Raw genomic sequence first — 25,935 nt, forward strand, 5'->3', positions numbered from 1 at the left:
AGGGAAGTGTTATATATATTTAAAATTACATCATAATTGCGCTGGAAAAAAAGAGTATCCTAGTTACGAGAATAGCAAGTAGGAAAATTGTCAATAAATTAAGTTTGTTCCATTCTGTTCCATTCATATAAATCAGAATCCACGAAATACAAATATAACACTGCCACTGTCAGTTTTTCACCAAATTCAAATTTTATTAAATTTGCCATTTTAAAGTACCTAATAATTTCGGATCGGTTTGTGCTCTGGTTTATATAAATAACTAACTGCCGCATGTGTTTTTATCACACGCAATTTTGTGAATTGAGAATGATTAGCTGCGTATCATGCAAAATTTCTCATAAAGGGAAGAAACAGGGCATTTCCTTTCATCGGTAAGACCTGTCATTTATCATGTTGTAGGCGAGGTTGTAGGTACCTAGTTTATGTTTCTTAGTTTTCCAAACGAACCAGTACTTCTAGCAAATTGGTTACCTAACATTTGTAAATATATCTCAAGAACAGCTCGCGAAATTTGCTTTTGTGCTCACAACGCTTCATTGACTGTGATTTCGACCAAAAGTTGCACCGGAAAATGTTCATCAAATATCTCGTCAAATATGCAGTAGGTACTATCAAAACTTGTTTTTACAGCTAAACGTGTGAGTTTATAATATGGATATTTTTTACGAGTGCGAATACATTTTGAGACCAATAAACAATAAATTCTTATTGAATCTCTCTGCCGTTGTAATAAACCTGAGACCAACCAGTCAATTGTAGCTATTGATCAACACAGTGAATTTAATGGGAGTTGTCAAGTTGTAGTGGCTATAGTAAACTGGCCTTAATAATTATACTACTGGAACACATCGCTGTATATTTAGATTTGTAATCCATGATTATATTAAATCTGCATACTTTCCCATCTTTGTCTATTTTGTTTACTTTACCACGAGCATGTATTTTACTCCTTCTATACGTTTTTTTTGTTATTATTTCTATTAGTGGAAAGAAAATTATACCTCTACGCCACTGAAGTGAGACGCTAATGATAACGGAAGTGGTGTGGTACTTTAATCACAGCTAGAGGCCACTTTTGGTTCCCGTGGTCTACGTCTGGCCAAGCATTTGATTCCCTCTATTAGTTTTCTAACTCAATGCATGCTACCCAGCGACATGTAAGTACCTAGAAAGTTTTTATATTTGATTAAAATTTGTACATTAAAGCGATCTTAACCTAACTTTATATGCACTTCATGTACGATTCTTTTTAACATATTTCATTAGGGCGACGCTCAAAAATACACTTTGTGGTTTGTTTAGTAACCGACGTTCACAAGTTTGCAAAGGTATATTAAATGAGTAACCTGGCACTTACCTAAACCTTGCGATAGTTACCGCATCACTGATCGTCAATTAATATTTGTTCGTAGCAAGTTTTTGGACCTTACACAACAAAACAAAATGAAAAGAAGCAGAAAAGATTTGGTGTAGAAGAATTCATACAATCACCAGCCACTCCTGTAGCAATCGACGTAGAAGTTAACAAGAAGTTTGGTAGGCGATAAAGGCTTCTTGTTTTAATAAATATAATAATGCTAATATTTTTTTAGACAAAATTTTGGAAATGCTGCATTCTGTCCATTTATATGTACGTAGCATTGATGAAATTTAAAAAAATTACACTCGGTGACAACTGAAGAACGTAATCAGCCTACAGCTGAAACAAAATTTATAAACGATCTACTGCCAATCCCTAATATTGATGCTCTCAAACAATTTGAAGTTTTATTAGAGAATGAAGGCCATACTAAACAGTTTGTAAGTAATCGCTATTAAATATATGCCGCTTTTAAAATTTGCTTGTTTTTTCAGCACATAATTTTAAGTAACATTGGTGGTAAAAATGGAAAGGATAATATTCACCGTCTTTTAAAGAAAGTTTATTCAAACCAAATGTCTACAAAGTGCTCTTGGTTAGGACAAAGAGGAAACTTTAAAATTAGCACCACAAAAAGTATGCAAATTATAAAAGGTAAATCATTGATGCTAATTAGCTTAATATTTATATTGATTATCGTTTACAGGTGTCACAATAAATTCATATGTTGATGTCAAGGAAAGCGATTTCGAACGCATTTCCAGCGAATGGTTCCGGTTGGCAAAATTACGAGCAGACCGAGAAAGATAAATACCTATTTTGATATTCTTATTACCTTTTTATTTAACAGATTATTAATTACCTGTACGAGTTGTGTTACGTTTGCTATGTATATTTTACATAATAAATTAGTTAAAAGATACGTCTATGAAACATATCTATACATGACAATAAATATATCACAGATATATTTATGTATATATGATCTATATATCTCCAATACATTTATGTATATATAATCTATATATCTCAAATACATTATTGAAACATACCATTTATGTTACTAATGAAATATTATATACATAGTTGATACATGTCTATGTTGCTGACATAGAGCTATCCTCGTGTAGGAGTATTTTATATATTTGATACTTAGGAAGGAAATAATCTATACAGCTTTGATACATATCTTTGTTGGCTGGGTAGCCATAACTTCTACTTTACAAAAAGTTGCACTTAGTCATTAAACTGAACGCCAAAAATTGGTCTTTTTCAGGAATTTCAAATTTATACTCCTCATCGTTTATCATAAATAATACTGAAATCATTTCAGTCATTTTTTAGAATAGAGATTTGTCGATTATCTAAATCTATAATGAGGTTATGGACAAATGACAACAAATATTTGCAAATATTTATGTTCTATTGAGAACAATTTTCACAGGATTTCTTCAGTTTCTCGTGCAGCACGAGTTTTACCAATCGAAAACGCTATCAAATAGACGTATGTGTCAGGCCCGGATGCTCCGGTGTTTCGTTAGGCAGGGGCCCTATTCTTGACTACGTATTTATCAATGTCAATGTCGAATTTATACATTGTAACCTAAAATTTTAGGATAGGTGCCACGTTTTGTATACCTTGACGTAACTTGATTATATCAGAATGGATAGCTACACTTATTTACATAACTTTACAAAATAATGAACATGTCCACCGTATTCAAACTGTGTAAAAATCAATTTGAGGAATGGGGTTTTACAGTATAGTTGAGTTCCGCAGTTCTAATTTAATAAGGGTGTACCTGAAACCATAAGACATTCTTTTGGACAGTAAAAGTTTATTTAAAAATAATAATAATAAATCGTTTATTGGGTTTAACATGGAATACATCATCAGGTACATGAGCATGATCATTACAATTTCTTAGTCCTTCCAGTTTCCCCCAAGGGGTTAAGATTCAGATTGGTCAAAAATATTAACCATCTGGTCTACCACTCAGCCCCAATACCCCATAGAGAGGTAGGTATACTTCAGTCATGGAAATAGAGGCTGATTAGCAAAAAAAATAATGAACATGTGTGGTTTTAAGAGTTTATTCAAAACGATATGATTGTGGCGGGCTCTGTGACGTAATAAGCCCGACCAATCAGCTCCTAGAACCATTCAGATGACATAACGACTTGGCAATATTGCAGGAGAATGTCATTTGTAACTTGCGTCACCTATCACAGGCACTTGTCACTTGAAATTGAAATTTTACATTACTACGAGTATACGATTTCGGGACTTCGGGTATAATTTTATACAAAACTCTTCAGTAAAATGACATTACCTGACATTACTGTCGCCAGTAATGTGTCATTTTCCTGACTTTTATGCAAATATCCATTATACCTACCCATATATGGGTGCGGAAAAGTAAAATATTCAGTGGTTTTCTATAGTATATGAATTGAGGGATGAGTGAACCCGATTGCCCTTCTAGGATAGACCAGAACTCGAGAGTGGCGCACCTCATAAACCTCTGCTATTCAACAACACTGACCTGTATATTTCTGTGTTCAACAACCCCTTATTTTTTAAACGCAAGGATGCCAAAATGGCCTGCATTCTCAAGTGGAGGCATTCCTTAAAAATAGGCCTCGCCGATTTTGGCATGTGAGCTTTCAAGGTGGACGAACAAGATGTCAAGATAATACTAATAGTACCACTTTTTTGCGAGTTCATGCAGAAACGAGAAATATGTAGGTACATCTCATTAGTTGCTATTTCATCAACCCGCGGTTATCATTTTTAAATTGTTTTTTACATTCGAAACGTATAAGAGTTTTTATTTCTAACTTATAGACACGACACGTATTGTCTTTAATGCATAAGTAAAGCTCTAATGGCTTTCGGATTAATTAAGCAATTTTAAATCCGGATACGTCAAGATCCAAAGACCACTGACACCGGGGCATAGTAGTACCTACGACGTATTTGGTACAGAAAACAGTCATTAAACGTAGGGACTAAATTGTTTTGTTTAGATACGCAATGGGGTAATAGGCAATACCACAATATTATTACATTACATAAGTTATCATACAATAGAAATTATTACATATAATTAAACGGAATATATAGCTACTTTAATTAACCGTATTGTTTTCTAAAAAAATTGGACTATTCAAAACTCCTTTAACTATTCATTTAGATAATTAAAATGTATATGAGGTACAATAAGAGGAAGCAGTGCAAAAATAGATAGTGAAAGTGGCGTTAACAAAAGGGTTTGCTTCGTGCATACGGTAACAGCGAAGAAAGTATATAAGTATAACATATGCAAAAATGTACGCGAGTGGTCAATTGCCCAAGAAAATCGAATCCCCTTCTTGCGAACTAGACCTGTAATTAGCAAAACATTAATCTTGTAGGTTGCGGAAGTAGGTAGTCGGGATCGGTTTAATCTTCTTTCGAGTCTTCTTTAGTAGCCGTTAGCAGCGTGTTGGCCTAATGAACATGAGCATAACCAGGTTGACAGTGGTTAAGTGTAGGTCAAGAAATGGTGTAATTACCGTTAAAAAACATTAAACAGCAATCTTAATTCGTACAATTAAAAATCACCGAAAATGACTGTCGCGAACTTTTTTTTGGTTGTTATTGAAGTACTTTTTCTGGGTGTATTTATTCGAGCAGATACCTTTTCTAAAAGTGAGTACTTATATTTTGAAATTTTTAGGCGTAGGTACATATTATAATTAATTATGCTGTGAAAAGTATAAATACATTGGTATAGGTACTAAAATGCAGAGTAATTTACAACTTCTTGAAATAAAAAAACGAAAATAATCGAACTAAAAATAAAGACAGTTTTTCATTATGGCACTCCGTTCAACAAAAATAGTTATAGGATTTTAAAAGTAACTTCAAATTTTTAAATCTTTCTTATTTTGACGTTAATTAATCGCTATAAACCTATACACAGATTGTCTTGTGCTAACTTTGCATATGTCATTTTTTTGTATTTATAATAAACTTGGTAAAGATGGGAAACTGATACCTATTTTTAATAATTTATTTAATTCTTAATAATGCTATATGATTGACGTAGGATAGGTAGATACTCGTCGAGAAAGAAGTTGGATCCGATTCTTGACGAGATAATTCAAATGAATTACATATATCAATACTTTACCAATATATCGATCATATCTACAATCTACAAAACATTCCTTTTGTATTCCAAGAAGGCATCAAGAACTATAAATTAACGTGTTTTGGTAGGTAATTAAAGGAGCGACTAGTATTACTGTTCCTCCCGGAGGGATTAACAGTAAATGCATGAGCGACGAAAAGTGACTGTAAACATTGAAATATCAAACACAATTTAATAATTAATGGATAATTATATTTAAATGTAGGTACGTACCCATAATATATTTTATTTTTCATTTGCCTATTATATGCCAATTATATCTGTCATATGAGATATATAAAGCAGTCTATGACGCCCGAGGGCATAATGAGAGGGCATAATGGATTGTCATCTCATTATGCCCTCAAACGGCCTGTCAAATATATTGAGGGAGGCATATTATGTAATAAAAAGGATGCTAAGTACTTAATTTGTATGAAGCACTTTAATGTTGGCAAACAATAATGATTGCAATTGTATATTGGAAATTGCATTATTTGGAACGATAAAAAATAAAATTTTGTATGCACATGCACCTCAGGCATTACTCGATATTTAACCCTCGGGCGACTTATAATCCCTCGGGCCGGAGGCTCTCGGGCTCAGTCGCCCTCGGCATAAATATCGCCTTAATGCCCTTGATAGGTACATTAAATAACTAATTACTAATTTTGTATTTGGGGAGTAACAGCACAGACAACATAAAATATATACAAACCGCTGAAGTACTATTACCACAGACATAACATACCATATGTTGTCTGTGGTAATAGTTCTTCAGCGGTTTGTATTTATTTCTTCTGGTGTACATCCAAAAGTTTAAACGGCTGTTCTCAATATACTCCAATCTTTTATCCAATGTCTATCAAGCAAATTCAAATGTCATTATCGTCTCTGAAATTCATGTTGGAAAATGCGTGAATTAAAGTTAACTGTTTGCGCATATTTTATCTTTCACTGAGAAGAAGTGAGATACCAGTGAATAGTGGACTGGACAGGATGGCCAGATAACGATTCACCTAGCCCACAGGTCATATGGCTCTTTGGTAAAATTTCTCGTTGAAGTTAGCTTCACCATTATAAAATTTATTGCCAACGTACATGTACAGGCTGATTCAAATTCGAGGACCACCATGGGGATCTCGGAAACTGTAACAGATAGGTGGGTAGTTTAAATTTAGCAAAGTTGCGTATTTTGATGCTTGACAAAATGCCGTTTTGAAACTGAAAAAATTCCCACTTCTTATGGAGATATCCGGAAAAAAACGAAACTTTGCAAAATCGTTTTATTTTTTACCGAAGATATTTCAAAATAAATGACACATTATTATGTCCACTTTTTTCCAGGTTGACATTTGATCTCCAGTTAACTATCATCATCTTCGTTTGTTCTCATGGAAGTCATTTTTATTTTTTGTCATTTGGTAGGGCATTTGTTCTGATTTCAAAAATGCAAATATCACTAATTTTTAATAACAAATAGCGCTACTAATTCGTTAAAAGGCAAGAAACTACGAACATAAACTAACATCCAACCCCAAGACAGAGTTCGCCAGACAAAAAAGAAGATATTTTAACAATATTTAAAAAATAATCATGTTTATATTTTTGAATTAAAAAAAAATGTTCTATCAAATGACACAAAAAATAAAAATGATTTCCATAAAAAAAAAACGAAGTTGATGATGGTTAACCGGAGACGAAACGTCGGATTTAAAATTTAAAACTAGCATCTTGTAGAGGGAAGAAAGTGGCCATAATAATGTGTCATTTATTTTGAAATATCTTCTTACATAACTTCTACAAAAAATAAAAACGATTTTGCAAAGCTTCGTTTATTTTCGTATATCTCCGAAAGTAGTCGGAATATTTTCAGTTTCAAAACAGCACTTTGCTAAGCATCAAAATACGCAACCTTGCCAAATTTAAACTACATACCTATCTTACAATTTCCGAGATACCCATGGTGGCCCTCGAATTTGAATCAGCCTGTATACAGTGTGCCCTAGATCGATCGAGATTGCAGGAGAAAGAAAGTTCGTTATTCAATATTCCTGAAGATAGAATTATAGAAATTAGATTAGGTAACTCAGCTGTTATGCTATTGTGATTAGAAAATATGAATATTCGAATGAACCCGATTGCTGAATAATTTCTCGTTTTCAAAATAAGTATACGGGATTGGATAAAAAAGTTAACGGACCTAACCTAACATTTTTTTATTACAGGAATCCTCAAATCCTTTATAGTTTGGTTTGGTAGTATGGTTGTCCGTTCTTTTGTCCACCCGTTCGTCTGTGTTCGCTATATAACTCTTAGTTAAGATCCCCAGATATTTTCATCGCTTTTAATATTTGTGTGTCCGTTCGACGATCGGTCTGTCTATTCGTCCGTCCGTCTGTCCGCCCCTGTACGCTATAATTCTTTTTAAAAGTGACAGGTCGTATTGATTTAGTGTACGGGTACTTTAGACATTAAGAAATTGCGCTATTGTTTTTCAGGAAACTGGTTCAACAGGAACAAAAGTTTAGGACTTCGAGTGAATCGGAAACCGGAAAAAGTGTGGGCTCAATGTAATAGAAATCAAAATATTTCATTCCCTAGGTTATGTATCGAGTTCGGACTTTCGCTAGTATATTGTCTATGACTCAGATGTGTAACAATTCAATATAACTCCTTTCTGTGATCTAGGTCTAAGTTTTAGTGCAAAATGTACCTACCCAAAATTATTCTTTACACATGAACTTGGATCCGTAACAGCTTTAAACGCATTATCTTGATGCCGAAAGAGTAGTGGTTCATTCAAGGACGTAAAAATTTTTTCTAGGGCCACAAAGACTAAGAGCATTATTTCGATGCCCAAGACATAAATTTGATGCATTTTTGGCGACCACGTGTATTTTGATCCAAGAAAAATGATTATTTCATACCAAGATCGCTGGGAAAAAGACTAACAGCATTAAGCTCAATGCCCAAGAAATTAGACGCATGTTTGTTGATTATAGGTACGTATTTTACAAAGTTAAAACAAATAGTGATTAAAAAAGTGTTGGTCATGCGAAGGAGCCTTTAATATTCCGTTATATCGGTTTATTTCTTTATATAATTGTATTTTATTTCGTTTCTACTTTTTTGACGTAAAACCACGTTTTAAAGCACCAGCATTCCGAATCAAACAAAACCTCGATGATGTCGATCTATCGGTCTGTTCTCTACCGATGCGTAGATCCTTTTTATGCTTGTTTTAGGCCCTCTTATATTCGGCATAAGTGGTGACAGTCGGGCGGATGGCACCGTTGTTATTTTCATGGCTCTCTGTACGTGCGGTTCAAAGGGAAGCAGTCCACTCCTCAATCCGTCATATGCCTTCTCCCTTGAATTCGCACCCCGTAGATCACGGATCTGGGCATCATGTAGGACTCTACTGTTCAGCCAGTTTCTAACCGTTTGGATAGTCTCGCAAGCTTCACTAAGACTTGTTCTTCCAGCGCTTTAGTATTTTCTGTCATTATTCGGCATTTAAATATTCAGATATAAGATAATCAAAATATTGTTTAGTCGGCGACAAGTAAATTTTTCATTTGAAAAAAAAATGAAGCGAAAGGTGTTATAGCATGAGGTTTGCCCCGGAAGGGATGGACGGACTGACAAAGAGAAAGATGCCATGTATCAGGATGCGTTCTATAACTGCCGATTTATAATTTTTCCTAATGATATGAATGCTTGTATATGCAGGAATAGATTTTTTTAATGTAGGTACTGAATAAAAACGTTAATTTTATGATTACATAATTTGCAAAATAAATTGTCCGGATACCACACATCCTTATCTTCACGACTACCTTAGGCGTGCTGCCTAACATAATAAATTAGGGAAATTTGCCACAGGCCACTGCACTTCCTGATTCTATTTTTATATGATTTTTGTTTCCCTGGAACACGAAAGAACTGAAAATCTTTAGTAGATAACCTACAAAATTGACGTCTGATCTCATGTTCAAGGTAAAGGACTTAATGCGCATCTGCGGACGTCGGGAGCACATTTTTATATAATTAGTGTCTTTTAAGATGCTGGCCGAGACCAATAGAGGTTTTCCCCTTTAAACAGGCGTTTAAAATATAATAAGATTTTGTACCAAAATGTAATACGTACAGTACATGAAATTTGGCAAATTGCTATTAACTTGTGTACAGAAACCTGATGTATTTTTGCAATGTATGTCGTATACCCCCGAGAGCATAATAAGTTTTTACTCAGTGTACCAACTTTCTTATGGAGGGATTTAAATGAAATTTGATACATAGTCACTTGGAATAAAAGAAAATTATACACCCGTTTCAAAATTTGGTTTTGCGCATGCGCAGTGCTAACTTTCTTATTTATGGAGGGATTTAAATGAAATTTGATACAGTCATAGCCACTTGGAATAATAGCAAATGTAGCTACAATTTCAAAATTTGGTTTTGCGTATGCGCAGTGCCAACTTTCTTATTTATGGAGAGATTTAAATAAAATTTGATACATAGCCACTTGGAATAAAAGAAAATTTAACACCAGTTTCAACATTTGGTTTTGCGATTGCGCAGTGCTAACTTTCTTATTTATGGAGGGATTTAAATGAAATTTGATACATAGCCACTTGGAATAAAAGAAAATTTAACACCAGTTTCAAAATTTGGTTTGGCGCAAGCGCAGTGCAAACTATCTTATTTATGGAGGGATTTAATTGAAATTTGATACATAGCCACTTGGAATAAAAGACAATTTAACACCAGTTTCAAAATTTGGTTTTGCGATTGCGCAGTGCTAACTTTCTTATTTATGGAGGGATTTAAATGAAATTTGATACAGTCATAGCCACTTGGAATAATAGCAAATGTAGCTACAATTTCAAAATTTGGTTTTGCGTATGCGCAGTGCCAACTTTCTTATTTATGGAGAGATTTAAATAAAATTTGATACATAGCCACTTGGAATAAAAGAAAATTATACACCCGTTTCAAAATTTGGTTTTGCGCATGCGCAGTGCTAACTTTCTTATTTATGGAGGGATTTAAATGAAATTTGATACAGTCATAGCCACTTGGAATAATAGCAAATGTAGCTACAATTTCAAAATTTGGTTTTGCGTATGCGCAGTGCCAACTTTCTTATTTATGGAGAGATTTAAATAAAATTTGATACATAGCCACTTGGAATAAAAGAAAATTTAACACCAGTTTCAACATTTGGTTTTGCGATTGCGCAGTGCTAACTTTCTTATTTATGGAGGGATTTAAATGAAATTTGATACATAGCCACTTGGAATAAAAGAAAATTTAACACCAGTTTCAAAATTTGGTTTGGCGCAAGCGCAGTGCAAACTATCTTATTTATGGAGGGATTTAATTGAAATTTGATACATAGCCACTTGGAATAAAAGACAATTTAACACCAGTTTCAAAATTTGGTTTTGCGATTGCGCAGTGCTAACTTTCTTATTTATGGAGGGATTTAAATGAAATTTGATACATAGCCACTTGGAATAATAGCAAATATAACGCGTTTCAAAATTTGGTTTTGCGCATGCGCAGTGCCAACTTTCTTATTTATGGAAAGATTTAAATGAAATTTGATATAGTCATAGCCACTTGGAATAAAAGCAAATGTAGCGATAGTTTCAAAAATTGGTTTTGCGCATGCGCATTGCCAACTTTCTTATTTATGGAGGGATTTAAATAAAATTTGATACATAGCCACTTGGAATAAAATAAAATTTAACACCAGTTTCAAAATTTGGTTTGGCGCAAGCGCAGTGCAAACTATCTTATTTATGGAGGGATTTAATTGAAATTAGATACATAGCCACTTGGAATAAAAGCAAATGTAGCGCCACTTTCCAAATTTGGTTTTGTGTAGGATGTGCAGTGCCAACTTTCTTATTTATGGAAGAAATTTCGTAGGGGTGTTCAAAAAGAATGCGCTTTACCTGCACAAGGGTTGTGCACAATTTGTACTTGATTCTGCATACAACGTAAATTCATGCAACTAATTTATTTTAACAATTGATGCTGTTCAATCGTCTAGTACCTAATGATGTTTTCCAGTAGAGGAGCTAATATCTCAATGGGCTCCCGTGGTATGGTTAGCCCCTGACGATAAATACTTACCGCTCAGCGTCGAGGAGTTCCTAAGTCACGTAGAAGTAGCGCAACAACCTACACCTTTATTTGATACGGAAGCGCAGATGCCGTACGGTCCAGGATCCGAACAATTCTATTTAGTTACAAGAAAGGATCTGGGTATGTAACAATGAATACATTTAGAGAAATTAAAATTAACGTTTTAGGAACACTTTTAAATGATGGCAATTCATTTTTGCATGGGAGAAATCCAACTACTCACAACATACCTGTGTACACAATAGTAACGCCTTGTTCTCCAAACTTATCATTTCATTCAAGCAATGCTAATCGCTTATCAGATAATGTACGCGCATTATACGACAAACTCGAACCTAATCCACATTTCCACGTAGTCTACTGGATGTTCTTTCCTTACAACGAAGGAAAAGAAATATGTGTAATAGGGAAAGTACCTACTCCCATAATCTTTGGCTCCTGTCTCGGCCAAAGGAAGATCTTCGGTAATCATGTAGGAGACTGGGAGCATATCAGCTTATCGTTCAACGGCAACGGGTATCCAGATGCAATGTACGTTTCAGTTCATGATGCCGGCGTATACTACAAATACGATGTCAAATCCAGACAATTTAAGTACATAAATCAAGTTACAAAAAAAGGCATACTACAAAGACCCAAGTTTCCGAAAGAGACTAAAATGCAAAACAATCATCCCGTAGTCTTTTCGGCGAAAGGCTCCCACGGATTATGGTCAGCGCCAGGAAATCACTATTTTGTTAAGGTTCCTCGACTAACAGACGAAAACGGTTACGGCATCAAGTGGGAAACCTGGAGAAATTTAAAAATATATTTCCTTGGGACTAGCGCTATTCCTTCTTGGATGAAATACAAAGGGAAATGGGGAAATCCGCAGTCAAACTGTTTTATTTCTAAGAAACTCGGTTTCTGCGAAGTATCCGATGGCCCAACTGGTATTTTAGAAAGAAGTAACGATTTCAATTGTTCTCAGAGTGTTCATTAGTTGGTTTTTACAGTAAAAGTTACGATGAAGATGTTTGATTATTTTTATCTTTCAAGTTATCGCTGGTGGATAGTTCAGGACAGGATATGCCGCTCATTGCTACCTGGGACGAAATTTAGATCAGCTTTGTAGCTTTTATTGCTTACGTTCATATATCACCAAGCGAACAAGGGCTGAGTTTCAATTTTTTCGAAAGTCGCTCCTCATTTGCGGAGCAATGAAAAAGACAGGAAGTGAATGATTGGCATAAAAATTCATTGCCACGGGATAATAAATTCTTTTGGCGAGTTTTTGGTTCAGGAAACTCATCATATCAATGTTTACAACCAGTAGGAAGATGACAGCTCTTTACCAACATCCCAAAAAATCCTAGAGCAATAATTAGTATAAACCAAATACAACGTTTGCTCAATATAATTTTTTGTGGCTCTTCTACATTTTTGTCATTTCTCTTTTAAATGCTAGCCGTTAATTTAACAATTAAATGTAAATGTGGCAAAATTCTCAAAACTGTGACTTTTACATTCAATTTCACCCCGATGGCGCTACATTCGGGAGAGTCCGACTGGGAATGAGTAACTTGAAAACGGACGTACTATAATAGTAAGATGGAACGTTCAAAATAAGTTCCTATTAATTTGTCATTTTCTCTCGCAGTCGCACTCCAATTATGGGAAATTGAATATGAGATCGGTAATGGTTCGTTGTCCCAGCCAAAAATCCAAAACGGTACGATTTTTATATCAAGGGAGGCCAATTTTCATACAACTGTAACCCTGTACTAAGGTTTGCAACCCTCCCATACATTTTTAAATGGGGCGAGGGTTAAATGACTCATAATATTTGCAAAGAATTTGTATTATTTACTTAACCGTTTTTATTTTTTTAAAAATCGATCGATTACTTACAGCGCTTTAACATTTCGATGTTTAAAAATTAATAAAAGCTCAAAAAGGTACCGTTTTCGAGATACTGTCAGGAGGTAGTCAGGGATCACACTCTTGGACGGTAGTGTATTTTCAAGGTTTTTGAGGACAAAAAATACGTTAATTTATTTTTATACTAGAATTACTATTGTTTCCTTACTACGCGCGCCTCCTAAATATTGACCGTTAGAACTGGCCACTATCTTCATATCGGTACTTAGCAGGTTTGTAGAGCAAGTAAGTGGATTTTAAGTGTCAGCACTGAGGTCTTGTAGGAAGTTGTACCAAAAAAGGAATGATTTTGCCGACTGCGTGCCTGCGATTGTTATATATTTCATAATAATGTTAACCATATAGTAGTAGACGTGTGAATCATTTTAAAAAGTGGGTTTGCGCGTGTGGCGACGAACTTAATCTAGACTTACATCGCGACTGCACCAAGAGCGCTCCTGATTCATGGTCGAGTTTTGCCATGGAAAGTTTCTCAACTGAACTTCTCTGGCTTATAAATGTACTTAAATAATAGGGAAATAAATAGATGGATAGGTGTTGCAGGTGACGTGTGAAAAATTCGCTGAAGACGCCTACACAAGGTCGACGACTTTACCAATGGTCACTCAAACCAAGTCAAGGGTGTCTTCATTGACATTATACATTACATCGATTTCATTAAACGTGAAGGTCTTATTCCGATGTAATGTAAGCAATAGAAAAAAGAATAGTTATTCAAGAGCAAGTAGTGTTAGAAGCGGCTTTTGGAATGGCGTTTCATCAGTGCCTTTTTCTATTTAGTTTACTCTTATGCAACTGTCAGGCGCAGATTGCAAATTTATTTAATTCGGCCCGCGAAGTGTTCGCCAATGAAAGGATTTATGACCGAAACTTTCAATTAAACACCGAGTACGATTTTATAGTGGTTGGTGCGGGATCGGCAGGTTGTGTAGTGGCTAATAGGCTGAGCGAAAATTCAAAGTGGACAGTGTTACTTTTAGAAGCCGGAGGCGAAGAAAACTATTTCACGGATATTCCGTTGCTAGCCCCATTTCAATCGTCCACAAGGTTTAACTGGGACTTCGCCACGGAGCCGTCTAACAAACATTGTTTGAGTCTCAAAAATAAGAGATGTAATTTACCGCGAGGTAAAGCGATAGGAGGTACGTCCGTAATTAATTTTCTCTTGTACTCCCGTGGCAGTAAATTCGATTACAATCAATGGAGGGATTACGGCAACAGCGGATGGGGATACGATGACGTATTACCCTACTTTAAGAAATCGGAAAATTCTTCCCAGATAGTTAATCGGGATAGCAAGTATCGGGGAGATTTTGGACCTTTATGCGTTGAGCATTCTCCTTTCCGAACACCCTTAGTCGAGGCTTTTTTGAAATCGGGTCGTGATTTAGGATTTAAAATCGGAGATCCCAATGGACCTTCAATAATCGGATTTTCAAGGGCTCAAGCCACCATGAGAAGTGGAAGACGCTGTAGCGCTGCCAAAGCGTACCTACGACCGATTCTCAAACGATCAAATCTGTACATTTTGAGTAACGCTCGAGTTACGAAAATATTAATAAGTCAACGCCGGACTACTGGTGTCGAGTTCAAAATAAATCACACATTTTATAAAGTGTCAGCGAAAAAAGAGGTGATACTGTCGGCAGGTTCGATCAACACACCCCAATTATTAATGTTGTCAGGGGTTGGTCCACAAAAACACTTAAACAAGTTCAATATTTCAGTAATAAAAAATTTAAAAGTAGGCTATAATTTACAAGATCATGTCAGCCTGCCATATACTTTTCTCATAAACGATAGTGTGACGATATCAGATTTGGGAGTTCAAAATCCTTCAGATATACTAAATTATTGGTTAAATAGGAACGGCCCCCTAACCATCCCTGGAGGAGCGGAGGCTTTAGCATTCGTAAAAACAAAACTTAATAAACATTTGGGAGACTTTCCAGATTTGGAACTCGTCTTAGGTTCCGGTGGTTTTAACGGCGACCTTTTCGGAAGTCTGCGAAAAACGTTTAATTTTCCAAACAAATTATTCCGTGATATATATGGACCTATATTGTTTTCACCAGCGTTCAGCATCACTACCGTTTTATTACAACCAAAAAGTAGAGGAAGGGTAAGACTAAAAGATGGCAATTCGTTAAGTCAGCCTTCAATCGATCTGAACTACTTCGCTGATGAATTGGACCTCCATGTTATGGTTGAAGGATTTAAACATGTGAGTATTCCACCGTTTACTAATGGTTTAATAATAATTGTATTCTTGACCGCATTCGTACGCACGTGAGCAATTTCCAAATGTTCACAATATATTATACCTAATGTACACATAGTACACATACACAGCATGAATTTCAATCTAAGCTTTGAAATAATATTAACGAGTAACGACGCAATCGATATGTACGAGTATAAGAAACAAATAAGTGAATATTGACTTATTAATGTGGTACTATATACCCATGGTTGTATTAAATCACCATAAGGGCTAGTCGTTCATGTTCCATTTAAACTTGTCTGATAGATAACCAATCTCAAATGTGACCATTGCAATTAACTGTGAGAAAAATTTACCGCTAAGATAACGTGCCCTACAGTTTAGACCTGTAACTCATTAGCATTACATATAAAATTCAGCAAGTACTTAGCGCAACATAAACTTTTGCCCGAAGGGTATATCTGCACCAGTATAAATTATGCACAACACTTGTGCAGATAAATCGCATTTTTTTAAACCAAAGTAGCTTTGTAAATACTATAGTAGTTCCTATACAGGGTGACAATTTGAAAACTTACCACCCCCCATATCTTAGTAAATAAACAAGATATTTAAAAAAATCAAAATCCGTTTCGGTAATTCGGAGGGGGAATCACAATGACATAGTTGGCGGCGCACCCCCTCCAACCCCCTGCGCCCCAGCCACCCCAACTTTTAAATCTTAAATAGTGACCCCCCATGTGTGATACGTCGTTGGAAAGCTCTGAAAAAATGCTTTCCAACCATACCAAATAGCATTACATTTAGGTTAGTAATTATCGTGCAAATCAAAAAATAAACATGGAAAATCGTATTTAACTTGAACTTCCAAAGCCGACTCGACAGCAACTCATTTTTGATCGCCAGTTATAATCTATTCTCAAACTTTTGTCGAACCTTTTCAAATGTTGGTTTTGCAATATTTCGACATTCTTGAATTATTCTCTGTCTTAGTTCGTCTATGTTCGCCGGTTGCGTTTTAAATACGACAGATTTCAAATGTATCATATTAGTTTATTTTTTGATTTGCACGATAATTACTAACCTAAATGTAATGCTATGTGGTATGGTTGGAAAGCATTTTTTCAGAGCTTTCCAACGACGTATCACACATGGGGGGTCACTATTTAAGATTTAAAAGTTGGGGTGGCTAGGGCGCAGGGGGTGTGAGGGGGTGCGTCGCCAACTATGTCATTGTGATTCCCCCTTCGAATTACCGAAACGGATTTTGATTTTTTTAAATATCTCGTTTATTTACTAAGATATGGGGGGTGGTAAGTTTTCAAATTGTCACCCTGTATAACTTATACAGTGAGTTTTTTTTAAATGCGAACATAGGAGTTTGCATGCAATGTAATTTCCCTATGTTCGATTTAAAAAAAAACACATCAATATATGAGATGTGCGCGGTTCACATTCCCAAAACGGGCAATTTGTGTGACTATGAACAGCAACTCATAGTCTTTATGATGAAGAACACTCGGTAAGATTCTTTTAATTAAGCCATGTGAGGCCATAGCAACTTTAGGATAAATTTTTCTTAAACTTACGATAACTTGACTTCACATGGCACGCGCTGACATCACAATTCATTGTGAACCAACCTTGAATTATTTGTAGGTCATGTGCACCTGGTATTCTACTAATTTGATCTATTCAATACATAAATGAAGAAAATAAGAAAATAAATAACGCAAACAATTACAATAAATGTTCGAAGTGTCCTCTTTGACATTCTAAGCAATAACCTAACCGATTTCGTAATTAAATTGGACGGAGGTATTTTTAAAAATGTGACAGCTGTCAATTGTATCTACTACTCATTTGAACTACTCAATAGATTGATGTGTTTTTTTTTAAAATCGAACATAGGGAAATTACATTGCATACAAACTCCTATGTTCGCATTTAAAAAAAATTCAGTGTATAAGGTAGTAGTATGCTATATTTAGCGATGTTTACTTTCTTACACTCTTTACACATAAACATTTAAAGGCCGCCTGGCTTACATTTAAAATCTAAGTATGCTATATTATGCAAGCCCTAAGAGAAATTCTCCGAAATATTGTGTTTCCCTACTCCAACATTTTCGAGATATCTACAATTAAGTTTTGGCATCGCCGGTAGAGGTATCTCGTGCGAAACACTCCGTTCTGATGCCGATATTTTCACTGAAAGTTTTGACATTACCAGTAGATATGTCTTGTCCTGACGTTCCACTTGCCCTTTATGAGTATTTTCTTCCGAAACCGTTTTCAAGATATTCTTTTCAAAAATTGATTCTTGAGATATGAATTATACCTATCCGATCACAGTAAGAGTTCGACGAGGAGACTATGGTTGAGAACTTTCATTAGAGTATACGATGAAGTATAAAACAAGTCCCCCTCTTTTGATAAGAGGTCACAAAGAAGGGCTGCAGTTGGTAGAAATTAATTAGAATACCATGATTCATGAAAGATCAAATTGGCATAAGTGGAAACGAAAGAGCTGTTCGGGCTGCAAAAGAATCCCTAAACATGGACCTGACTACTGAGTAAATGCAGCTACATACTGACCTGCAGAGCTGCCTAAGAGAGTCAATCATCAGTAAGTGGCAAAATGCTTGGAGCTTTTCCAACACCAAGTTATCCGAAATTCAGCCTACAATAATGACCACTAATCTACCCTCAATGCATAGGAAGAATACAGTCATAATTCGAAGGTTGAGGATTGGTCACACAAGGAAAACCCATGGATACCTTTTTGAAAATCAAGACCCTCCATATTGTGAATGCAAGGAGCCTTTGTCCGTGAACCACTTCCTCTCACAGTGTCCACTGCAATTGGAAATCCGAAGCAAATACCATATTGGAATGGACCTTAAAAAAGACCGCTCATTACCGAAAAGTATTAAAAACGTACTAAACTTTCTAAGAGATACAAACTTGTACAATTTTATATAATAGTCTAATAAGCGAAATATTATTAGAATACGTGCATTGTAAGTAAAGGTACTTGTAGACGTGCCAATGGCCACTAGTAGTCGAGGCACACAAATTAAATTTAAAAAAAATTAATTTCTCGGAAAGGAACGTTGAAAGACTATCGACACGAATGATTAACGTGTTTATTGATTAAAAATACAAATAAAGTAAATTGATAACAAATCTTGATTTGGTGATCGATACGGCACATGCACTAAATATTGGAATAAATATGTAAGAAATATGAGTGAAAGCACTTGTTGTTTCGAATTTGGTTTCTGAGAAGAAGGCGCAATAAACAAACGAAGGTGATAAGCGCAGATCAGATGGCGATGACGGTTGGCGTTGATTTCGTTTTTCTGGATAGCGACAGTGTAGATTAGGCGACTTAGCGACTATTCTGCTTTGGTAAAGCGCATATGCAGTGCAGGCTAATTCTGATTTCGGCGGATTATGCGCTGCACATAACAAGTGGAAATATTAAATATATACAGGGACAGGCGAAATAGTTATATACAGGGCGTGCTAAAGAAAATTTCTTTGAAAGAACTCTCAAAAGAATAACTTAAAAAAAACGAATTCTAGTTTGGGGACGCAACGCATACACACACCTAATATTGTGCGGACGAAGACAAGGTAAGTTCTAATGTGAACCCAAGTGCCTTCAAATTATAGTCCAAAAGACGTTGGGCCCAATTCTTTAATATGAATATTCTTTGGAATGTCTGGCTGCCCCCCACCCCCTAGGCCCCCCATAGAAACGTCCCTGGCAAGCACAGTTGGCGTACCAAAAGTCATAAAAAATAATCATATTTGCTTTTATGCACAATAAAATGGTGGAAAAATACCACTGCAAAAAAATTCAACAAATATCTTACGCCAACCCCAAACAAAAACTCTCTGACCCATTGTTCCAGCCAATAACAATACCTAATCGTAATTGATTTTAATTGTCACCTTCCTGCGAATAGTTGAAATATAAAATACATTAGAAACGTTACATAGTAACATAGCATCATACATTCACAACACCTCCCAGATACCCTAAATTGAATAAACACTCTGTATATTAATCTTAAATTAAAGCTATATATACCTATAAAAACTTCCACTTTACCTACCTATCAAAAACTACAATATGCCACACAGTGAATTAATAATAATAATCATATCTTCAATCTCCCCCTAAAAAATAATCAATGTACTTAACCCTTGAAATCAAATCAGGATAAAACAAGTATAAATTGTGCACAACTCCTGTGTAGATAAAGCGCATTTTTTAAACCTAAATAGCTTAGTAAATGATAGTGTTATTATAAAGTAGTAGCATGCTATCGAGATAGATGATTAATGGAGAGGGGGCTCTTTACACATAAACATTTAAAGGCCGCCTGGCATACATTAAAAATCCTCCGACACTCTATTCTGCCGACATTTTCATTGAAAGCTATGACATCACCACCATCATACCGTGAAAAATAAAACCAGTTCCACTTCCCCTCTCTCCACCCCCTCTTTTGATAAGGGGCCAGAAAGAAGAGCGGTAGTTGAGACTTTTAATTAGAATACTATGAAAGATTAAATTAATTTCTACCCCCCCCCCCCCCCTCCCAACCACCTACACTGAACTAACTCATATCTACGAAAACCCTCTTTAATGTGGCCATATGGTCCACATAGCCACGTATTCAGATCATTATGAGGTTAGAGTGACAAGGCCTCGGTTTCCTTTGCGATACAACTAAATATTAAATTAACTTTAGAAAGATACAGAAATCGTAAATTAGATAATGAAAAGCATTATTTAATTACTCTAACACAAGTAATACAAAACAACCGCCCTTCATCCTATATGCTAATAGTAGGAGAGCTGGTGGAAATTTTTGGGTAAGTATTTGAGGCACGCTGAAAACTTGTCCACCGCTTCTCCAATAATACCCAAACACAGAAATGCACACCTGGAGAAGCGGAGCGGAGAATGTATGCCCAGTCGAGTATCTGAATGCGTAAGAAGTAGTAGATGATCTATATCATGGCCTAATAATTTGGCCATGATCTATACATTATTAGTGTCGTCTGAATTAGTTGTAATTGTATCATGTTGAAATTTTCATCGTTTCTTATGCCGAAATAAAGACAATTATTTCTCTTGAAACTTTCGTCAAAAGTGATCAAAGTACACTAGGTGTTCATGTATTTATTGCGGCCAGTCGTAGCCTACCGATAGAACTAGCCGTGACACTCATCCCCACTATTGCGTTGACGTCACAACTGACGGCGGCCGTCATATCGACTTTTAATGTAATTATTCCAAGTAGGTTTTATGTTATAGTTATTTGTGTACCAAGGCCATAAAAGTGATCTTTTTTGGCCGAAGCTGCTGTTTGTGGCCGAGGCGGTAGCCGAGGCCGCAATTCAGATGATGCCTAACAAATCACTGTTGGCCAAGGTGCACACAACATTTTTTAGGCGATCATCAAAAAAGAATTCAAAAATTTGCTCATAAACATATTTTTTAATGTTGTATACTTAAATTAACTGTATTCGAACAAAATAAGTAAGAAAATGCCAAATACATGCTGCGTCCCTGGTTCAAAAGCACTTATAGTTCAAGAGACAAGGTTACGGTTTTTCGTTTTCCGAAATATGAAGACAAACAAAAAAAGTGGTTAAGATGTATTCACCGGGACAATTTCGAAATTACTAGTTACTCGAGGGTTTGTATAAAGCGTTTCTCCGACATTTTCATTATTCGGGTAGACAAGATGACTAGACAAGACGGTACAGTATTAACAGTTCCACGAGACCAACTGAAACTTGCCGAAGACGCGTATCCCACCATTTTTGAAAATCAGCCATCATATATGAAAAGGATGTAAATGATGAGTAACGGGAAAATATAGACCTTAGCAACTACAAATGACCGAAAACCCGTAGTCTCTAGGTGGTCCAGGGTCCGAGATCTCGATGGAACAGACAGATAGGCAGACGACGGAAAGTCGAGCACATAAGCGTTACCTCAACTTCGTTGTGTACGCTAAAAAAGGCAGATGTGTGTAGAATGTTTAAATTTTATTTGTTTTCAGTGAGTATTTGTTATTATGTACGTATTTAATCAAAGTTTTTGCATAGGTAATTACACGTGTTTATAATTAGGAAAAAACATATAACAATCCTGCGGCTCAAAATAAGGTATTCTAATTACTAAATGTTTTCGCGTTAAATGAGTACGCGCGCGAATCAAATTGCATTTAAACACCTAGTATCGCGTTGCAGTGGCCCATCTCCAGTTGTGACGTCACTAAATTAATGTCACGGCTACTATCGGTAGGCTACGGGCCAGTATACACTTCAAATCCCTTGGTCCTGCGACATTGATTTGTCAATCAATTTCAGACAAGATTTTTTATCGATTTCGCATACTTGATAGTTGTTGCAGCGTTCTAGCGTATGTGTGCGTATGTCTGAAATTGATTCACAAATCAATGACATTATTTTTTACAAACTTTGAAGGCCCCTGGCAAAGTGTTAGCCCCGCCACTCCTCAGTCAGGTCTACATTTCTGTGTTTGGGGATTCTTGGAGAAGTGCTGGACAAGTTTTCAGCGCGCCTCAAATACCTACCCAAAAATGTCTACCAGCTCTCAGACTGTAATTACAGTAAGTATTTACAAAGTAAAGAAATGTGTGAACAAATATAGCAAACGATCTCATTAGTATGGCTATAGCTTGGCATTGCACATTATATGGCTAAAGCTATGCTCCTTTTGAATTTCATGCAATTCGGGTCACAACTAATGTCACTAACGATGTCAAAAGGGCCTACCTTATTTTGTGTATGACCTACATTGCCCATTAACGAACTCCGATCTACAAATTTGATAAAGAATCCTCCTACAAAATTCGAAATCGCCCAACTACGTAATTCAAAGTGATCTCAATATTGAATCAGTGCGGGAAGTTATAAAGAATTGTTCTGTGAAATATCAAGACAGATCTCTGTACATCCTAACATCCTAGCCACTCCAGTTTATAGACAATCGCGATGAAATTAGGAGACTAATGCCCGTTTGCACCGACAAATTTAAGCAGAGCTTAGCTTAAGCGTAGCTTAAAATCCATGGCAACCATTGTCTCAATAACCGTTGCCATGGATTTTAAGCTACGCTTAAGCTAAGCTGCACTTTATGTATGTAGGTACTTTGATCAACATGAAAATTAGAATACTTACATAATCAAACAGTCTGTCCAATTCTGTAACTAACAAGTTTGCAATATTGCTAACTATAGCAAGATTGCTCACACAAAATTCTAGCAATATTATGAGCAATAATAACAAATTTGTCATTCTCTAACTACCAACTTGAGCGTGTGAAATACACGTGCTAAGACTTAACAAACAGTAAGTACTTTATCTATTGCTAGGGTCAAGCAATTGAATTATTAAAATTTTAGGCAACATTGCTAAGTTTGTCAGTACAAAATACCACTTTTAACAGATATTGCTCATCTAGCAATTACCTTCACTATTAGCAAGTTGCTAAGATTATTTTAAGTTACAGTTATAAATATTAATTTATAAGTAAGAGAGTTTTCAATGGATTGCTCTCGGCATGTCGTAGTTAATTTAGTGCGCTATTTATTACAAAATTTACTTATTGTTCATCTGGAACAGATTGTAAATATGCAATAAAAATTTAAAAATAGAAAAATAAAAAAAAAATTCGTTTTCGAGATATCGTGTTAGTGTAGATATCGGACCGACACCGCAAAATTCTGAACTCACTAGGAGCTCGTTAATAAAGGCTATATTTATTATTTACCCTAATTTGTGAACAAACACATGAGCACCAACGAGGTAATATCTCGTTGCATATCACAAAGAAGATATTTATACGTTCTGCCTCCTCAGTTAAAACTTTTCTACCGTCCTTCTCTCGAATGACGCGGTTTCACTTATGACCCCTCGTCCTTGTGCAATTTGAATTAATGTATTTCCCGGTAAACCATTTTCCAGTGGCGTAGCATGGGTTTTTCTCCTTTAATGAAAATCATAAAAGCGGGAAATAAATCTTTACAAAATGTTTTGTTTGAGGGCTACACCTCAAAGAATCCCAAAAGTTGCGTCCCTTTTACCGTTTAGGAGTATGAATATACATTTTACTTCAATTCCTGAATCAACAGTGTTTGTGAGTACCTATATTAGTTGTGTAGTAAATATTAGGTAGACCGTACACGAGTAGGTAATAGTTATCATTGACCATATTTTTGAGGAGGGTTTGACGAAAGTAAATCTAGATATTTTCAAATCCAGTCGTCAATATCGAAAATTGGTCAAGAATATTGACAAAGATGTTAAATTTTATCCGTTTACATCAATGTTATTGCCAATATACAGTTAAAAGGACGAGGGGAGTTCCTGTTCCGCGCTCCCGCGGCTCACCAGATGCGTTCAAAGTGTTCCAGTTACTAGAAAACGAAGGGTGAAACCAAACCGTTCCTCAACTGATGTAAATGGTGTTCAAGTTGGGCACTTTCTTATGGAAACACCCTTTATTTTAAGAGATGGACTTAGGTGTCTGCGGAACAATTTTAAAGAGAAAATCACTGGCGCAAACATAATTCAGCTATGTCTTTATATTCAAAGGCTATGTCTAATTGTTTGGCCGCTAGGAGGCGTTTTCGAATTTAGTTGATTTCTCTAATGCCCTATAACTTAATTGATTTTGGCAAAATCTTTCTTAGATCACTTTTTTGTGTAGAATCCATTGAATACACAATTTTTATATAGGGTCTTTTTTATACGACCCTAAACTAAATATAGTTTCATACATCTAGATGTGCTACGGTTATAGAAAATAAAACTTAAAAATACACGCAAATTTTAAGGCCTCCGGGTTGGAACAACTGTAACTAAAGCCTTTGTGCTGTTACAACGAATAACTTGTACCTCGTCTATCCGAAATAACGCACGAAAACCTTATTGGACTTTATTTCTCAGAAATTTCCGACACTGTTTAGAGACTTTTTTTTATTGTTTCAGGCGAAACTGATCGGCGAATCGAAACAATTCAGAAAATACAACTCCACTTTCCACACATTTACAATTCCTGCCTGTACCCATTTACCCAAACTATCTGACAAGCACACAGCTTGTTTAGTCAGAAACTTAGCTACAACTCTGGGTCACCAAGTGGGAACCTGCAAGATGGGACCAGCAAACGATCCGGATGCCGTGGTGGATGCGGAACTGAAGGTCTATGGGATAAGAGGTCTACGTGTGATTGATGGTTCTATAATGCCCAATATAATTGCCGGTCATCCTAATTCGGTCATTATGATGATTGCCGAAAAGGGGTCTGATATCATTAAAGATGCTTGGAAATAAATTTTCGTTATTAAATGTAACTTTTTTTATGTATTTATCTTAATTTTAATTCCAGTACAGAATCATTGCAATTAATAGATACCCAACCTAGGGTTATGGTGAGTGCAGTCGGCGGCATGGTGACTGTTGTAACTTTCATTGATTATAAACTTCCACGGCTTAAATGAGCATTGCCATTGCCAGTTTCTGGTAATGACGAAGGACAATTTCCTACAAACCTCGTAGATAGAGTACAAAGTTGCGGTTTTAACGGTGAACGTTGCATTGTTCAGAAATTCCTTGTCCAAAGAAATACACAACAACGTTAGTAGCAGCATTGAATAAAAAATTAAGTTTATTCAATGGCAGCAGTCAATTTGTCGGTGACTTACGTATGGAATCGGTTTTATGAGAAAGGCTGGTTACACTACTATATAGACGGTTCGTTGATTAAGGCAGTACTAGGGAAATTTAAGACGTTTGCATTTGGTTTTAAATTTGGAACGTGTATTTACGAACCAAGTACATTTAGAATCTTCTGAAATTTGAACAGGCCGAGTATGTGATTTAAAAATTGTTTGTGAAAATAAATGCTATATACAATTTTGTTTATAAATCTAGTGTTTGTGCCCTTTTGAGGTCATTTTCAGTGACGAATAGGGGGCTGACAGTCTCATTGATTTTTTAAAGTGTTAATTAGCCCTAACAGTTCTGCGT

General features: G+C 35.7%; 2 protein-coding genes and 1 long non-coding RNA gene across 5 annotated transcripts; all 3 read left to right on the forward strand.

Moving 5' to 3' along the window:
• The first annotated feature begins 1,085 nt into the window (after positions 1–1,085).
• On the forward strand, positions 1,086–2,285 carry LOC116167317. Of its 2 annotated transcripts, XR_004144501.1 has the most exons (5): positions 1,086–1,160; positions 1,416–1,539; positions 1,596–1,803; positions 1,858–2,017; positions 2,070–2,285. It is a non-coding gene; the product is annotated as an uncharacterized LOC116167317 (long non-coding RNA). The 2 variants fall into 2 exon arrangements; XR_004144500.1 differs by lacking the exon at positions 1,086–1,160 and having other exon boundaries at positions 1,167–1,539.
• A 2,565-nt stretch (positions 2,286–4,850) lies between these two features.
• LOC116167138 (putative vacuolar protein sorting-associated protein TDA6) lies at positions 4,851–12,698 on the forward strand. 2 transcript variants are annotated; one of them, XM_031482378.1, is made up of 3 exons: positions 4,851–5,057; positions 11,629–11,823; positions 11,871–12,698. In XM_031482378.1, exons 1-3 carry the CDS (start codon positions 4,976–4,978, stop codon positions 12,683–12,685), a joined length of 1,092 nt encoding a protein of 363 aa, XP_031338238.1. In that variant the 5' UTR covers positions 4,851–4,975; the 3' UTR covers positions 12,686–12,698. The 2 variants fall into 2 exon arrangements, with proteins under 2 accessions (XP_031338238.1, XP_031338239.1); XM_031482379.1 differs by having other exon boundaries at positions 11,632–11,823.
• A 1,378-nt stretch (positions 12,699–14,076) lies between these two features.
• On the forward strand, positions 14,077–25,239 carry LOC116167103 (glucose dehydrogenase [FAD, quinone]-like). Its single transcript, XM_031482342.1, has 2 exons — positions 14,077–15,847; positions 24,895–25,239. Exons 1-2 carry the CDS (start codon positions 14,372–14,374, stop codon positions 25,237–25,239), a joined length of 1,821 nt encoding a protein of 606 aa, XP_031338202.1. The 5' UTR covers positions 14,077–14,371.
• Positions 25,240–25,935: the final 696 nt, after the last annotated feature.

This window comes from Photinus pyralis, unplaced genomic scaffold, assembly GCF_008802855.1.
Source record: "Photinus pyralis isolate 1611_PpyrPB1 unplaced genomic scaffold, Ppyr1.3 Ppyr1.4_LG3b, whole genome shotgun sequence".
Taxonomy (NCBI): Eukaryota; Metazoa; Arthropoda; class Insecta; order Coleoptera; family Lampyridae; genus Photinus; species Photinus pyralis.

Excerpts from the sequence above, each read along its gene's own strand:
- LOC116167103 (XM_031482342.1), top strand. The coding sequence starts at position 14,372 with ATGGCGTTTCATCAGTGCCTTTTTCTATTTAGTTTACTCTTATGCAAC. Across the intron at positions 15,848-24,894 it reads TGGTTGAAGGATTTAAACAT|GCGAAACTGATCGGCGAATC; the intron begins GTGAGTATTCCA and ends TTATTGTTTCAG.
- LOC116167138 (XM_031482378.1), top strand. The coding sequence starts at position 4,976 with ATGACTGTCGCGAACTTTTTTTTGGTTGTTATTGAAGTACTTTTTCTG. Across the intron at positions 5,058-11,628 it reads AGCAGATACCTTTTCTAAAA|TAGAGGAGCTAATATCTCAA; the intron begins GTGAGTACTTAT and ends GATGTTTTCCAG. Across the intron at positions 11,824-11,870 it reads AGTTACAAGAAAGGATCTGG|GAACACTTTTAAATGATGGC; the intron begins GTATGTAACAAT and ends TTAACGTTTTAG.